General features: G+C 40.9%; 1 protein-coding gene across 4 annotated transcripts in view; it reads left to right on the top strand.

Moving 5' to 3' along the window:
- LOC145350939 (echinoderm microtubule-associated protein-like 6) overlaps positions 1-5,866 on the top strand; it is a 394,618-nt gene extending 388,752 nt beyond the window's left edge. For 3 of the 4 annotated variants that reach the window (XM_080200441.1, XM_080200439.1, XM_080200442.1), the window contains one exon: positions 956-5,865. In XM_080200441.1, coding sequence (XP_080056567.1) covers positions 956-980 — 25 coding nt within the window. In that variant the 3' untranslated portion in view covers positions 981-5,865. Of the gene's footprint in view, positions 1-955 lie in introns of all 4 variants that reach the window. The other variant, XM_080200440.1, reaches the window with a different exon arrangement.
- Positions 5,867-17,983: the final 12,117 nt, after the last annotated feature.

The raw sequence follows: 17,983 nt of genomic DNA, 5'->3' as shown, positions 1-17,983 counted from the left end.
TTAGATGGTGCATGTCTGTTTTGCACCGATTCCAGATGGGCAAATGCAACGGTAAAGGGGGAACAGCTGGTAAAATTAGGCACGCAGCCCATTAAATCAATTCAAATGCATGCAACTGCATTTAAATGGCCATCGCACCCATTTTGGGCACCACTTTTTGGCCGTGGTAAAGGAGGAACCAGCCCAGAGACAGGCATGGATCGCACTACTCACCTCATGCTCGACTTTTACCAAGTTTTCATGTCCGAAAATAGGCACAACACGATGGTAAAATCGGGCCCTTTGTTTTCAGTTTTGCGAGCAAGGGCTGCTTGGGTATGGTCTGTATCTTGTGAAGTGTCCTGAGTCCAAGACAAAAAGCTTCAACATCTCTCTTCAGCAATACTCAATTTTAAGTACTGCTGGAGATTTTTTAAAAAGAGTAACTTTTAAGGTTTTTGTTTCAGTCCTTTTTACCTTACTCCTAATCTAATCTTTCTTTCCCTCTCTATTTTACTTTCTGTCCCTCGTTTAACATTGAATTCAATGTTCTGACAATTCCTAATTAAGAAGGAATGTATTTGCTTGTCCTGTAATAGCAGAAGTGTAGGAATGGTAATCATCTGCCTTTTCATATACTAAGTTGATAAGAAAGGAAAAATACTGTGTGACTTGAACAAAACTGTTCTAACATTTCATATTAGTGTGATAAAATATAAGTTTTGGATAAAATATCCAAATTGATACATTTTCTGTGGTTCATAAATTTAATTCTACTCCCCAAGAATTTGTTTGGAGGTAATTTTCAATAGGAAAACCTGTTGTAATCTGTAACTTTTAAAATATTTCAGTACTTTATTGCTGAAGAAATCTGGTACATTTTTGCTGAATATTTCAGTTATGTTTAACAGCATAGCATTTTCAACATAATCTCAAAGAAAATGAACATAACATATGCATTCTTGTTTGTTTCCAGTATATTTGTGTGGCGATGTCTTTGAAGGAAGAAATAAATGTTTCCCAATAACCTTCTCGTTTAAAAAATGGAATCTTAAATGCCTCAATAACAACTTGGCTGCTATAAAGCAAAACTACTTAAAGGTGCATATATTTAAAAAAGGATGTGTGTTTGTGTATGGAGTCAAGTCTCCACAATACATTTATTGTGATTGTGAAGCTCATGATGTGAATGTTGCTGAGGCTGCTGAAAGTGAGGACAAAATGCAACCTGCATTAGGACAAAATCTGATGCAATAGTCATTTAACTGTGACTAAGGTTAACTAGAGCCAAAAAAATAATTTGGATAAGTAGCTTTTGAAATTACCTCCTTAGCAGGTGTTTAGGTATTGCAACAAATGCATGTCCTGTGAACCAAAGCACTAGTGCATTGTGGAGGTGATTATCACAGAGGGATTTTGAAACAGGGTTATTGCCAGCATAATGCAATATCATTTACAACAAGAAAAATGCTGCAGAATTTAGTTCAGGTTTACATGTACATTTTTATTCAGAATAGACAATTCTAAATATTTTTGTTAGTACTGAGGCTTTTAAAGGTTTACACAATTCTTGAAGGTGCAATAGGCTCAATCTATTCCATAGAATAAACAGTGCATAGTTATTAATTGCTGCTAAATAAACTCATTGCATTTCATTTTGTAGGTCTGCTTACTAGGAAAGGATCAAAATTATGACAACAGCCACAGTGTATGAGATGTATATTAGTGCTCTTTCCACCATTAGTTCTGTGTCTGAATTCAGAGTAGTTCAACTGAAATTAATTTTAGTACTATTCTTAATTAGTATTGTATTAGGACGGTGTGTTCTCGGAGGAATTATCAAGCAATTCACGTCATTGTCTGGAATTCCCTTTCTGCAGCAGGGTAAGTGGTCTCATCTCTCCTACCTCACTGTAATCCAAGCCCACTTTCCTGGTCCAGAGTAACCTGGCATGTAGTCCATGCACCTGCTAAACTTCCACTACCAGGAACCTCTGAAAAATTGGCATTGTTGTAGCAGAGTTATAGGACTAGATGAAAGGGTCAATGGCACAGCAAAGATGACAAAGTTTATAAACTTCGTATATCCTCACTAAGGCAAAGGAAATTAAGCTACAATGGAGGAAGAGCAAGTCATTACCAAGAATCCTCAATTTACAGAATGAGATCATGACCCCTGAGCCTTTCAATTTGCAGTCCCAAGGAGTAGGAGTAATAGAGGGAGATAGGAATGAAATGGGCTGGTAAGGCAGGCCCCAACACCCAGGCTTCAGTGGTCGTGGCAGGATCAGACGGAAAGAACTAAGACTCCATAAATGCAAGTTGATGCTGAATTGGAGTTCAAGGTAGTACAGTGGCAGTAAGCCTGCTGTCTCAATTTTGCATCTATACTGCCCAATTTTGGGCATAATCAGGAATGTCAAGCCCCACATCCCTTTTCTACATGTCAAACTGCACCCTTCTGATTATTGTGTATTTGTTGTCAAGTCCACAGTCCCTTTCACAAAGGGTGATCAGAGCTTGAACAATGCCAAAAAGAGTGGTTAATGCCAGGCTATTGGCTTCATTTGAAGAACTATTTGGTGAATTGGAAAGACAGTTGGGTCGTTCTTCTGGAAGAATAAGATCAAAGGAGATAGTCAAACCTATCTTGTGATGATTTGATTGAGTTGATCTGCAAATATAGAAAAAATGCTGCCCATGTGTGTACAGACGCAGCATTATGATGTTATTTTAGTGAATTGAAAACTAAAGCATAATAGGTTCATGGAACTGAGGCAGATTATAGAACAGACCATGGATTTTAGTCTTAGTTTAGGCTGAGATAGTCTCTCTGGGCTGTGCCATTATTGTTCAAAATCCTGCACATACTCTGACGAGTACTTAATAATGCTAAATATTTTGAAGAAAAAGAATGAATTTCACACAACCTCAGTAGAAGGCATCCATGTACCTAAAATTATGTTTCGCAAATCACATTTCAGTACTGTCTATTTATGGGTTCCTCTAACTATTTCAAAAATGGTACACCTCAGATATTGTTGTTGTTGCTTCTATATAGTTGAATCTATTTATGCCATGGAATTCACTTGGATTTTATTTGTACTTCATAGTCCAGTGCTGATGAATCATGGTCATGTGACTTGAAGTCCTATGCACAAGTGCCTTTGTACACACAACCAGTTAATTTTTAAATATAAATATTGGCCATACATGGTGCTATCAATTTTAGAAAGATTGAAATAAAACCAGGGCTATGTCTAATCTTGAGTTTGGATTTTAAACTTATCAGCAACACATAAAAACATATCAGATTGCAATAGTTTTTTGTTATTGTAGTTTCATTGTTTAATTTCCAGATGCAAGACAACTGCTACTACTTGCATTTGGATATTGTGAAATTCTTTGTGTTTGACAGTTGGGCAGTGACAGTATTGGCTGTGAGTTATGAATTCATGTACAAACTAAAAGAGAATATGTACCACACATGCGATTCTTCAAGGCTACGTTTGTTGGCAATGCAACTAGTAGGTAACACAACACTAGCACGTGCAAACGTATTGCCATTGACCGAAGCATCACGGCTAGGAACACCTCTGGCAGCTGTGTGTAAGACGGCGCTGCTCATTTAGGCACAGAAAAGAAAGACAAATTAACTCCGTAGCTTGGTAATGATAAGGGGTGTATGGATGTAAAGTGTAGAGATTAAAGACCCAAAGAGTACTGAAAACTACCTAGCCAGGCTCACCTGTATCTAAATCAAGAAAACAGTTAAAGTTTTGACACCACCCTTCCCTTCCTCTGACTACATTTGATACATCCCCAGACCCCAGTTTATAACAGAGGAAGATAAGGGAGGTGGTAGTGGGGGAGACTGGGGGCTGGTGGTGGTAGTGACATCTTAGATGGTATTGTCCACGTGCAGTGCGGTGGCAGTGGTTAGCACTGCTGTCTCACAGCTCCAGGACCGTGGATTCAATTCCAGTCTTGGTTGACTGTCACGTGGAGTTTGCACTTTCTCCCCATATCTGTGTGGGTTTCTTCCAGGTGCTCTGGTTTCCTCTCACAGATGTGGAGATGCCGGCGTTGGACTGGGGTAAACACAGTAAGAAGTCTGACAACACCAGGTTTAAGTCCAACTGATTTATTTCATAGTAACTCACAAGCTTTCAAGGTTTACCTCTTCATCAGGTGAAGGTCAAAAGATGTCCAAAGATGCAGGAGTTAGGTGGGTTTGCCATGCTAAATTGCCCTTTAGTGTCCCAAGTATAGGTTAGATGATTAGCCATGGTAAATGGGTTACATGGATAGGGGAGAAGGCCTGGGTATTCTGGGAGTCTGTGCAGACTCAATGTGCCGAATGGCCTCCTCTGCATGGTAGGGATTCTATATAAAAAAAAATTCAGAAGCACAGGGCAGGACTGGCAGACTAAAAACCTACCAAGCAGAAGCAGCCTATTATTGACATACTGTAGATAGAACAGCCTCCCATATTCCATTTGCAGTTGCTCAGCCTCATTGCACCTTCCAGGCTGGCAGCTGCTACTAGGTATGCCAACTGGGAGAAGCGACAAGTTGAAGCAGGAGGGAACAGGGTGACGTGGCCATTACACAGTGAATGATAGGACATCGGTTTGCACTTGCAAATTGATCCTGGCACTGACAAGTTTTCCGACACGTTCTGATGACATTAGCAGTCACTGCATATGTGCGGAGTTCATGCATTTACAGATCACATTAACTGCATTGTCAAGACACATCCAGTATTTTAACTGGATTAGTTAGTACTAGAAATAACTATGCAAAAAGATGCTTCTAAGTCCTGGCTCTAGAATTATAAGACAATTTGATGGCTATAGAAAATATATATAACATGCCACATGAATTATGGCATTTCAGACCATTATTTTCTCATTACAATCAGCATAATCTCATTGACTAAATGTTGTGCCCATGGTGCAATGCCCTGATATATGGCGTCTCTTTGAAACTTCAAATCCTATTAACTTAGGAAGTAATCTAATACCTTTCAGCATCTTTAGTGGACTATTACATTTCAGCTTTACAAATGTTCACATTTCAAGAAATGTTGCCTTATAATATTTGATTGTGGATGTGGATTATTAAATTGGTGTCTAAATTCAGCAAGCCAAAGCTCACTATGCAGTGAAGCCACTAGCATGGTGGTTTCATACTCGTTGCATAGTTCATAAGAAAATCAATGGTAGTAAACTTTAATAAAAAATGTTTGTATTATTATTTATAGTCTGTATTTGTGCTAATCCCTTTGCCTTTCAAAATTTGATAAATTTAGAAAATTGTGTTTTCTTTAATTTGTATCCAAATGAAAGTATATAAATGTCATTTGGCATTGGCAATGTGTAATACAGTAGGATCATAAAACTAATAGCAATATTACAACTTTCCATGGAAATAAATTTAAGTACCTACATGAAATGGTTAAAAATGCAACTATATAATTTTTGATTCATTTTGGAAAATATAATTCTTACATCATTTTTGTATTTGATTTTTAAATATTGCAGATATTTATATATAATTGATACATTTGTTATACATTGTAATATAATGTATATGAAGAAATTGCTTCATGCATGAAATTATTTTTGAAATTAATGAAAGAATCATAGTTATATGTGTTTAAATTAAATAATATGGTTTGCGTGTGACCAGTGCAGCATCAAATTCTGTCAGAACATGTGGTCAGTTTCTTTTTTATACAGAAATGAAGTCATGGTTTAATTTTTAATGTTTTGGTATGAATACATAATAATCTAATCAATTAAAAATACAGATACCAAAGTTGTTGCTGTCAATATTTAGCTTTGAAAAATGCAAAATTTGTGTGGTTGGTCCATAATATCAGATTGACAAGGAAAATAAAAAATGAATCAGATGATTTCCAAATTAAAAAAATACTTAGAAATATGTTACACACTGAGGGGCTACTTACTGACTAGCAGTCCAGCCTTTTGGAAATCATGGCCAGAGAAATTGGTTGTGCAACAGAACCAATCATTTTACAATGTCAGCTAGTAGTATTCCTGCTGGATGCACACCAAAATAAGATTTTTTAAAAATGCCTTACCTTTTCATCAGCACATGCAGCATTCAGTCTCTGTCAGATTCAGGAGCAAGTTTCTCACGCAGATATTCAAGTGAACTAACACCTCTTTCAGGAGAGTGCTCAAGACATTCAGAAGTTGGTAGTTTCCAATTTGCGCTCTTTTGGGAGGTCTTGGGTTAGTCAGACACGGTATACCACTGACCAAAATTCACCACTCCCTACACAATTTCTCATTTGGTGTCAATTTTTATCCCAGGGACTTGGTGCATTTCTGTACATTAAATAAAATGTTTTGCTGTTTTAAACATATTAGGCTACATACAACACAATTACATTAACACCACAAAGAACAAAACAGCACAGGAAACAGGCCCTTCAGCCCTCCAAGCCTGTGCCACTCATGCTTCCAATTAGACTATTCGCTTGTATCCCTCCATTCCCAGTCTGTTCATGTGGATCTCCAGATAAGTCTTAAACGATCCCAGCATGTCCACCTCTACCACCTTGCTTGGCAGTGCATTCCAGGCCCCCACCACCCTCTGTGTAAAATACGTCCCTCTGACATCTGTGTTAAACCTTGCCCCCCTTACTTTGAATCTGTGACCCCTTGTGTTCGTCACCTCTGACCTGGGAAAAAGTTTCCCACTGTTCACACTATCTACGCCCTTCAAAATTTTATACACCTCTATTAGAACAAAGAACAAAACAGCCTGGGAAACAGGCCCTTCAGCCCAACGAGCCCACGCTGCCATTTTAACACCACCAGTCTCCCCCTCCACCCATGACCCTTATCTATTGTTTAATGGCCATCCACATTGAGGGAAACTAATTTAGGGACAATTTATTACTGCCAATCAGCCTGAGAGTACATCTTTGGGGTGTGGGAGGAAACCGGAGCACCCGGAGAAAACCCACACAAGCACGGGGAGAATGCGCAAACTCCCACAGACACTGGCCCAAATCCATGTGTCTGCACAGCAAACAGTGATAGTCACTGAACTGTCGTCTTGCCCAGCATCTGGTCCAGTTTAAGCACACACTAACGACATGAAGCACTGGGTCAATCTCGAACAACCAAAAGAAGCCCAAGTACGACCCGTTGTGTGTATGTCCCTCATCCTCTATCTTGCCAGGAAGAACAAACCCAGTTTACCCAATCTCTCCTTATAGCTAAGACCCTCTGTACCAGGCAAAATCCTGGTAAACCTTTTCTGTACTCTCTCCAAAGCCTCCATGTCCTTCTGGTAATATGGCAACCAGAACTGGACGCAGTATTCCAAATGTGGCCTAACCAACGTTCTATATAGCTGCATCATCATATGTCAACTTTTATACTCTATGCCCTATCCTATAAAGGCAAGCATGCCATATGCCTTCTTCTCCACTTGTGTTGCCACCTTTAAGGATCTGTGAACCTGCACACCCAGGTCCCTCTGTGTCAATACTCCTGCTGGTTCTGCCATTTATTGTTTAGCTGCCCCCTACATTAGATCTACTGAAATGCATCACTTTGCATTTATCTGGATTAAATTCCATCTGCCATTTCTTTGCCTAAGTTTCCAGCCTATCTATATCCTGCTGTATTCTCTGACAATGTTCATCGCTATCCGCAAGTCCAGCCATCTTTGTCTCGTCTGCAAACTTATGGATCACACCAGTTATACCTGCTTCCAAATCATTTATATATCACAAACAGCAGCGGTCCCAGTACAGAGCGCTGTGGAACACCACTAGTCAGAGACCTCCAGCCAGAAAAAGACCCTTCCACTGCTACCCTCTCTTCTATGGCCAAGCCAGTTCGCCACCCATCTAGCTAGCTCTCCTGTTATCCCATGAGATTTAACCTTTTAAACCAACCTGCCATGAGGGACTTTGTCAAACGCTTTACTAAAATCCTTATAGACGACATCCACAGCCCTTCCCTCGGCAATCATTTTTGTCACCTCCCCAAAAAACTCAACCAAATTTTTGAGGCATGACCTCCCTCTTACAAAACCATGCTGTCTATTGCTAATGAGAGTATTCTATTCTAAATGTGCATACATCCTATTTCTAAGAATCCTCTCCAACAATTTCCCTACCACGGACGTCAAGCTCCCGGCCTATAATTACCCGGGTTATCCTTGCTATCCTTCTTAAAAACGGACCACATTTGCTATCCTCCAGTCCTCTGGGACCTCACCTGCGTCCAGTGAAGAGAAAGATTTCTGTTAGAGCCAATAATTTTATCTCGTCTCCCTGAGCAGTCTAGGATAGTTGCCATCAAGCTCTGGGGATTTGTCTGTCTTAACATTCCCTAGAAAACCTAACACTTTCTCCTTTGTAATTGAGACATTCTCTAATAGGGCAACACCTCCCTCTGAGACACTCCCAGTCAACTCGTCTCTCTCCTTTGTGAATACTGATGCAAAGTATTCATTTAGGATCTCACCTACTTCCTTGGGCTCTATGCATAATTCCCCTCTGTTTCCGAGAGGTCCGATTGAAATGTATTAAATTCTACAGAACTATTATTTGAAATAGTACTATATCGTGATAGTCGTTTAAGATTCGATGCACTTAGCGCTGGCTTTAAAATAATTGTACTTATTTGTCTTTCTACTTCCTAAGCTGGTTCAGACTTATACAAATTTGGGGGAGCTGAATTGTGATTGATTGGCGAACCCTGGGAGAATGCACAACATTCCTGGTGTTACTGCTAAAACTGCAATATTTGTGTAGAAATTCTGAGTCATAGGCCTATCCTTGTATGAGGTATTGTAATGCAAGTAGAAGTAATCAGATAATTTTCATGTAATGATAGCACATGTAGGAATGCCACATGAGCAGTAAGTATTCACATACAACCTTTGCTGAATTGAGTTTCTACTTGATGGCAGAGAATAAAATTCAACACTCTTACAGCTTAAGGCACCTCCAAATCAAAAGAATAAAAGTATCCAATTAAGATGGGTCTTACATCAGTACAAACGCTGAAGAGACAAATAAACAGGAGAGAAACAGTACGTTAGCAGCCAATTTTTGCTCACATCAGATAGAAAACTGAGCAGATTGTAAAGTGGACTATAGGATAAGTTCTCACCTCACTATTAAGGATTTAGTCCATCAATTGCCTAGGTTTTCTGCATTAGGCAGCATGAGATTCCTGGATGTACCCCAAATGTTTAGATCAACCTAATGTGGTTTACTCAACAGTGGAGAGACCAAATGCAGACTGGGTGACCACTTTGCAGAACATCTTCAGTCTGTCCGCAAGCAGGACCTAGACCTTCCTGTTGCTTGCCATCTCAACCCACTCCCCTGCTCTCCTGTCCACATGTCTATCCTTTGGCTGTTGCAGTATTCGTGTGAAGTTTAACGTAAACTGGAAGAACACCACCTCATCTTTCAGTTGGGCATTTTACAGCCTTCTGGACTTAATGTTGAGTTCAACAACTTCAGAGCATGAACTCTTCCCTCCATCTTCATCCCATTTTCAGCTTATTCATCCATTCTTATTACTTTATATTCTTATTTTTGCAATTCTAAAATCTCACTTTCCGCCTTGTTTTCCAGCCCCCACCTCTCCTTCCCACCTGTCCCCCCCACCCCAGCCATTAGGATCAATTGCCACATTCCTCAAGTTGTCCTTTGACATTCTGCATCTTTGTTCTGCCGTTTACACATTCCAGTCTCTTAACAGAAACTCATAGCACTATTCTCAGCCTTTATCAACACTATTTACATTCGTTTTGTCTTTTTATCCATACCACTCCCCTCCATCTTATCCCCCCACCCCAGAAACACCCCCTCATAGAATAAATCTTGTCTGATTTTCCTTGTCTTCAGCTCTGATGAAGGGTCATCCTGATTCAAAACATTGGCTCTATTCTCTTTCCACAGATGCTGTCAGACTTCCTGAGATTTTCCTGCAGTTTCTGTTTTTGTTTCAAATTCAGGAATGACAGACTTAAATTAATACCTTGCATCCATTTTCACCAAGGAGATAGATGCTGCAGAGGCCATGGTGACAGAAAAAACTCTGTCCCTAAAAGGGTTAAAAATGCAGCTATAACATCTCTTCAGTCACATGTTCATTTGGTCCAACCTCTTATTCTTGCTTTCACTAGCATGTAAATCTGGGTGTTCTGCATTTTAATTTATCTAACTTCCTGTACTCAGCTTACAGGTCTCCTCATCCCTTACTTTACCCACATCGTTGGTACCAATGTATACCATGACCACTGGCTGTTCATTTTCCTTGCCGCGGCTCCGTAACATCCTGAACCCTAGTACCAACCTTGATTTCACATTTGCGGCCACAAAAGCATCAGTCTGTGCCCCTAACTACTGAATCTCCTATCACTATAGCCCTACCATTCATTTTCCTTCCATTCCTTTGAGCAGTAGCACCACCCACAGTGCTGTGACTTAGCTGCTGCTTTCTCATGAAAGGCCATCACCTCCCCAATAGCACCCAAAGCGGTATATCTGTTTGAGAGGGGGATGACCACAAAGGACTCCTGCATTACCTTTGAATCCTTTATTGTTTGTGATGGTCACCCCTTCCCTTTCTACCTGTGCAACCCTCCCCTGCAGTGTGACCACCTCTCTAAACGTGTTATTCATGACTTACTAAGCATCATGGATGCTCCACAGTGAGTCCACTGGCAGCTCCAGCTACAAAATCCAGTTGGCTCGAAACTACATTTGAACACACTTTCTGAGCACATGGTCAGCATCCCTCATTGTACTTCAACATATCATGGGTCTTGGGTCTGAGGTCTCCTGCTATCATGTCCCTCGATTAACCTGGTTGCTCTCTTAAAATCATTATATTACTGGGGGGCCTTACTTACACTATTTAGGAACCAAGTATTATTCTATTTTCTAAATCCCTACCTCAGTGTTATGCAATTAATTACATCACAAATACTCAACAGGATACACCAATCTACTAGTTACTTTGATTGGTGCCACATCACACTGCTCCCTGAATTGTCTCCCTCACAGCTCCAGTGCTCTCCACTCCCCCAAGGCAAATTATTCCTTTATTGCTGCCTTTATTTCTAACTGCAGTGTTTATAAACAACCTGCCTTTGACAAATTGGATCATTTATAAGATTTCGCACCCCTTTTCTAACTGCAACATTAACAAAATATTGAGATGCATTCAACCATGAAGGGAAAAAAAACTCAAGCTCCTATCTAGGAGGTAAGTGATCCAACCCAATCAAATCATTTGGAAGGATCAGACACCAGATGCTACTTTTTTTTTTAAGTTAAAAAGGTACATACCACAGAAACCGACCAAACTACTTCAGAGGTTTCAGAGCAGCTTTGCCTTAAGAGGAAGCAAGGGGAGCTCCCTGATAAAACTAACACATCCTATTTATAAGAGCATTTTAAAGTGGTCATTTAATACCTGGAACTTATGGCAGCCTTCAAAATCACCACAGCACTCCATTCCACATTAGGGATTGGCCTATGCTAATATCATATATTCATAAGCATGAATATCGAGATGGCAAGGGCAGTTCATAGCTTTTAAAAAAGGACAGAGAAAATGATGAATATATTTCTCAGAATGATGTCCAAAATCACCATCCTGAGAACGAACTCCACCTTGGCCAGGGAAAACAAGAAACCTGAGTCCAGAGGTCAACCCTCCCTTCACCACACTCCTGCACCACACCCCCACCCCCCACATCCAAGTCCACCAATCTCCAGGACTACTATGACGACTATTCCTCCACAGCCTGGCAGTAACAGAGTGACACATGGGCACAGCACTTATTTCCTTGCCCCTCCCCCCACCCACCCAGTGTCCAAGGAACCAGGTCAACAACATGACACTGTCAGGGTGCCAGTGCAAGCTTGGCACTGCTAACCAGGTCTGAGGAGGCAGGTCCTGAGGGCACCCCATCACTGAATGTCTCTCATTGGGCAGGCAGATTGTGGCCTCTAACTTGGCAGGGGGTGGAATTGAGCCATCCTCAAGTCTGTGTTGTGCAAGTCAAGTGACCCATTTTCACCAGTGCGATGGGGGGAGGGGGGAACCATCCTCCCCACCACTAAAGGGTTGGGGGGGGGGGGGGGTGCTCCCCTCACCACCAGGAGGGAAATACTCATGTCCCCATTCATGGGAAAAAACCAAAAGTGTGAAGACAAGAATACTGGTCTGTTTTTCTCTGCAGATGCTGCCAGACTTGCAACTACAATCAGGAACTCCAAAGCTTCTGCCTGATAAGAGGGTTCAGGACATCTCCTTGTGGCTGATGACTAACTTGAGAGTCGCAAGGGAAGGAACCACTCGGCATGGTCCATATAGGAAACAACAACATAGGTAGCATTGCAAATGATGTTTGGCTGAGTGCTTGAGGATTTAGGATTCAAATTAAAATGCAGAATGGTAATCATCTCTACATTGCCAACTGAGTTATGTCCCAATTGGCATAGAATCCCTACAGTGCAGCAGGAGGCCATTCAGCCCATCAATTCTGCAGCGACCACAATCCCACCCAGGCTATATTCCTCTAACCCCATATATTTATCCTTCTAATCCCCCTGACAATAAGGTCAATTTACCATGACCAATCAACTTAATCTGCACATCTTTGGACTGTGGGAGGAAACCAGAGCAAACACATCAACATGGTGAGAGTGTGCAGACTATATTGGAATTGAGCCCAGGTCCCTGGCGCTGTGATGCAGCAGTGCTAACCACAGCGTCAAGCAAATTAGAGAAGTGAACATGAGACTTAGCTGTGTAGGAACAGGTTTCAAACCATGGGGCAATGGCATCAGTACTCTGAATAGGGAGCTATTCCTTGGAATGGGCTCAACTTAAAGCAGGCGCAACTTAAAAATATTCCAGACATCTTATAACTAGCCTGTGGACAAGACTTTGGGGTATGAAATGCAGGTGAAGGGAGATCGAGAAATCCCAGGAGTCAAAGCAGTGAAAGTGTGTAGCAAAGTGGGTGAAGGAAGAGACTGAACTTAACAGTAATTGTGCAATATTGAGCAAAGTCCATGCAGGAATAGCAGTAAAAAAATTGAATTAAAGCCTCATCTGAATTTGGGAAGCATCTGCAATTAGACACAGCCGTAGCACAAATGGCTTTGATTCAAATCGCCAGAGACAAATTCCAAGGTGATCCAAAATTAGGAAACAGATGTTTCAGGATACACTATTTCAGAAAGACACAGAATGGCAGAGGAATGATGATGCTGAGAGTTAAAGATGCCATAAAAGACATTAGTAAGAAAGGATCCAGACTCAGTAAATCATGAAATAGAGTCAGAAGAGATTGGTGGCATAATGGTATTAACAGTGGACTAATCCTGTTCCTGCACAACTGAGTTGTCATCAAAACCTATCTGGCTCACTAGCTTACTTTATTAGTATCAAAAGTAGACTGCAATAAAGTTACTGTGAAAAATCTCCTAGTCACCACACTCCAGCACCTGTTCTAATGCCCTTTAGGGAAGCAAATCTGGCCTCCATGCGAATCCAGGTCTTTGACTGACTTTTAAATAACTTGACATGGCTTAGCAAGTCACTCAATTCAAGGGCAATTAGGGATGATCAATAAATGCTGGTCTAGTCAGCAACGCCCACATCACATCAATTGTTTCTTTTAAAAATCAATATGGTGGAGATTAGGAATAGAACCAGAGAACACTGGTGGCAGTACTTTGTAAGACCCCAACAGTCCTGTTGGACAGAATATTAAACAAAATTTTAAGAGCTTGTAACAAAGACAATGCAATCATTGTAGGGGACTTAAAGTTCATATAGACTGGGACAAAAATTGGCAAGGATGGTCTATAAGACAAGCTTGTAGAAATTGTTGCAACAGTTTCCTGGAACGATATGTTGTGGAACTGACTAGGGACAGATTTATTTTAGATCAAGTACTGCAGGGGTGGCCAAACTACATCTTTGTATTTTATCTATTAAAAGCTGAAAGCCCAGTGTGAATGTGTGTGTCACAGAGCACACTCATGTAGGCAGCAGCACACAATAGGATCAGAAGGGCTGGTGAACAATTGTGTATTCAGCACAGTGGTTGGTACCCACATACTGTGTGAACACAACCTTTGCTGCAATCTTAATCGGTTTGTGCTAAAAACAGTGGATGCTTAGACAACAGAAGCTGGGCAGAATCTCTCCTGGACTAAATGCAAGTGATGGGCTGGCAAAAGAGGAAATTAGTGCTGCGCTGCAGGTTGGTGCAGAGATTAAAACCCAAGCCGGGGAAGGAACGTTGGTTTGCAAAGACAGGTACGGGGAAGTAGAGATAAATACATCAGTAAACATTCTTGCATACATACTTATGTTATTTGTGCTTAAATTTTTGTGACCAAGATTTCTTCACACTAGTGTGCAAGGGAAAGGCTCTTAAATGTTTGAAAATCATTGTACAAGGTTCAGAAAGTTTAGTCGTTCCTGTACTTGTGCAACAAGGCAGGGTTAATTAGAAAATAGCATAATTAATGTTAGATCTGAAAGTTATATACTCCAAAGTAGAATTTTAAATGCAAGGAAAGCCAAGCACATGGAACGACTGGCTAAAGTTGGTTCGGTAAATAAATGGTTTTGCAGTGGAAAAGTAGTAAAGAAACAATTCAAATGCTCAATAAAAATACATTCTATTAAACAGAAAACTCAGCAAGACAGACCCAATTGGGGTTCACTCAAAGTTTAGCATGAGATTTCAAAGTGAGGATTAAGTTGTTGCAAAGGATAGTAGCAAGTCTAAGGGGAGGAGTGAAATTAGTCAGAAATAAGAAAAACCAAGAGCTTTTAATTAGCTCAAGAAAATGTAGGTACCTTAGAAGCAGAGACAGGAGAAATCATCATGGGAAATGAGAAAATGATGTGGATGTGCCAGCGTTGGACTGGGGTAAACACAGTAAAAAGTCTAACACCACCAGGTTTTAGTCCAGCCGATTTATTTGATAGTAAACTCAAGCTTTCGAGGGGACTCCCTCTTCATCAGGTGAATGGAGAGTTCTGGCCTCGGACAGGGCATATAAAGCACAGGCAGTTTAGAGATTACTGTTTAGAATGCGAATCTTTACACCTAACCTGCTGTTAAAGTCCTAAAGTGGCTGACAATGTGTGTGGAAGGAACACTGATCACAGGTTAAAGAGATGTGTATTGTCTCCAGACAGCACAGTGAGTGAGGTTTTGCAAACCCAGGCAAGTCATGGGGGTTACAGATAGTGTGACATGAACCCAAGATCCCTGTTGAGACCGTCCTCATGTGTGTAGAACTTGGCTATCAGTCTCTGCTCAGTGACTCTGCGCTGTCATAGCTATGACAATGGATGAATGAACATCGCTCAACAATCACCAGGCAAGACTGTTCCCTTCCTGTTGGCGAACACTTCAGTGGTCACAGGCATTCAGCCTCTGACCTTCGGGTAAGCGTTCTCCAAGGCGGCCTTCACGACACACAACAGCGCAGAGTCGCTGAGCAGAGACTGATAGCCAAGTTCCACACACGAGGACGGTCTCAACAGGGATCTTGGGTTCATGTCGCACTATCTGTAACCCCCGTGACTTGCCTGGGTTTGCAAAACCTCACTCACTGTGCTGTCTGGAGACAATACACATCTCTTTAACCTGTGATCAGTGCTCCTTCCACACACATTGTCAGCCACTTCAGGACTTGAACAGCAGGTTAGGTGTAAAGATTTGCATTCTAATCAGTAATCTCTAAACTGCCTGTGCTTTAAATGCTCTGTCCGAGGCCAGAACTCTCCATTCACCTGACAAAGAGTCCCCTCGAAAGCTTGTGAGTTTACTATCAAATAAATCGGTTGGACTAAAACCTGGTGTTGTCAGACTTTTTACTAAATGAGAAAATGACAGAGGCGTCAGACAAATATTGTGTCCATCTCCACAGCAGGACACAAGTTTGCATAACAGAATTAGAGGGTAGTTCAAGGACTTAAACAGGGAGGAAATTAAGGTAACATATCAGCAGAATAAAGGTTTTGGAAAACCATATGGAACACATCCCCAGGACCTGATGAATCCACATTCTAGAATTCTAAAAGAGTTTGTTACGAAGATGAGTATCTGTGCTTTGTTTTCAAAATCTTTAAATTCAGGAATGGTCCCACTAGACTGGAAATTGATAAACGTAGCACTAGTTTTCATAAAAAAAGGAGGAACAAAAAAAGGAACAACAGGCCAATTAGTCTGATAAGCATCACTGAGAAAAGGCTAGAATCTATAAGTGAAACCTCCCCAGTGCATCTGGAAAGTGTAGTTATGATTCCAAACAAGTCAACGTCGTTTTACAAAAAGGCAAGTAGAACATAAGAACGTAAGAACTAGGAGCAGGAGTAGACCATCTAGTGCTCTTAAGTATGTTAAGAGTTTGAGGATGTAACTAGTAGAATAAAAGGAGGAAATATGCAAGGAAAGGCATCAAAATAACAGACAGGAAGCAAAGAGTAGACATAAACTGGACATTAAATTGCCAGGCTGAAACTACCGGGGTGCTGTGAGGATTAATGGCTGGACTCTCAGCTATTTGCAATCTATATCAATGACATGGATGAAGGGTCAGAAAATATACCCAGGTTTGCTGACAACACAAAACTGGAGAAGAGATAAGCTGACAGAACATGAGGCTGCAAGGAGTTTAGACAGGTTTACTGAGTCAACATGATGATAGATGGGCATAAGAGAGTTAGTAGGAGATTATTCTCAGATTGCAAGAATATGTATTTTTAAAAGATATAAAACTTGTAAACATGAACAAAAGGACCTTTGTTCCCAATTATGAATTCTCCTGTTTTTGACTGTAAAGGTCCTACATTCATTTTTGTCAATCTTTTTCTGTTTTTATGTTCCTGCTAGCTTTAATACTATTTTCCCCTTCCTAATTAATCCTTTGCTGAATTTTGAACTGCTCCCAATCCTCTGGTCTATTGCTATTGCTGCATGCAGTATTCTAATTGTGGTATCACCAAAATCCTGTACAATTGTCAGTAAGAGTAAGAGGCTCTTTAATTAAAAGATCCTGAAGAGTCTTAACAGGCTGAATGAGAGAGAGTTGGGTCCTCTTGCAGGAGTATCCTGCTTTAGAGGTCGCTGTTTAAAATTATGGGGTCGCTCAATCAAGACAAGTGAGGAAAAATCTTGAGGGTCGTGAGTCTTGAGTTCGCTTCCTCAAAGGCATTAATAATTTGGAAGAGGGAACTTAATTATCACCAAGTTTGCAGATAATGCAAAGTTGAGTGGGAGGGAGAGCTGTGAAGATACAGAGATGCTTCAGTATGATTTGGACAGGCCACGGGGGCTTATGCAGTACAAAGTGGACAAATGTAAGGTTATCCACTTCAGTAGCAATAATAGAAATGCAGATTATTTGAATGGGCGTAACTGAAAGAGGTGGATACTCAGTAAGACCTTGGTGCCCTTGTGCATCAGTTGTTGAAAGCAAGCGGGCAGGTACCACAGGCAGAAAAGGCAGCAAAATGGTATGTTGGCCTTTGTGGCAAGAAGATTTGAGTATAGAAATAGAGATGTTTCACTGCTATTGTACAAGGTGGTGAAGCCATCTGTGTGCATTTTTGGTGTCCTTATCAGAGGATAGATGTCCTTGCTGTAGAGGGAAGACAGCAAAGGATTACCAAGCTGATTCTTGGGATGGCAGGTTCGTCATGAGGAGCGACCAAGTCAGTTAGGATTATATTCATTGGAGTTTAGAAGGCAGGGAACCTCAGAAATTTATAAAACACAAAAGTATACCCCAATGGTGGGGGAGCCCAGAACCAAGAGTCATAGTTTGAGGATAAGGGGGAAATCTTTTAGGACTGGGGAGGAGAAATTTACCAGGAGTGATGAATCTGTAACAGTCACTGCCATAGAAAGTCGTTGAGGCCAAAACGTTGTGCGATTTCAAGAA

Source organism: Carcharhinus amblyrhynchos, chromosome 12 (assembly GCF_965287045.1).
Source record: "Carcharhinus amblyrhynchos chromosome 12, sCarAmb.v2.hapA, whole genome shotgun sequence".
Lineage (NCBI taxonomy): Eukaryota > Metazoa > Chordata > Chondrichthyes > Carcharhiniformes > Carcharhinidae > Carcharhinus > Carcharhinus amblyrhynchos.
The sequence above is the reverse complement of the archived record's forward strand: the minus strand, read 5'-3'. Positions and strand labels throughout refer to the sequence as shown.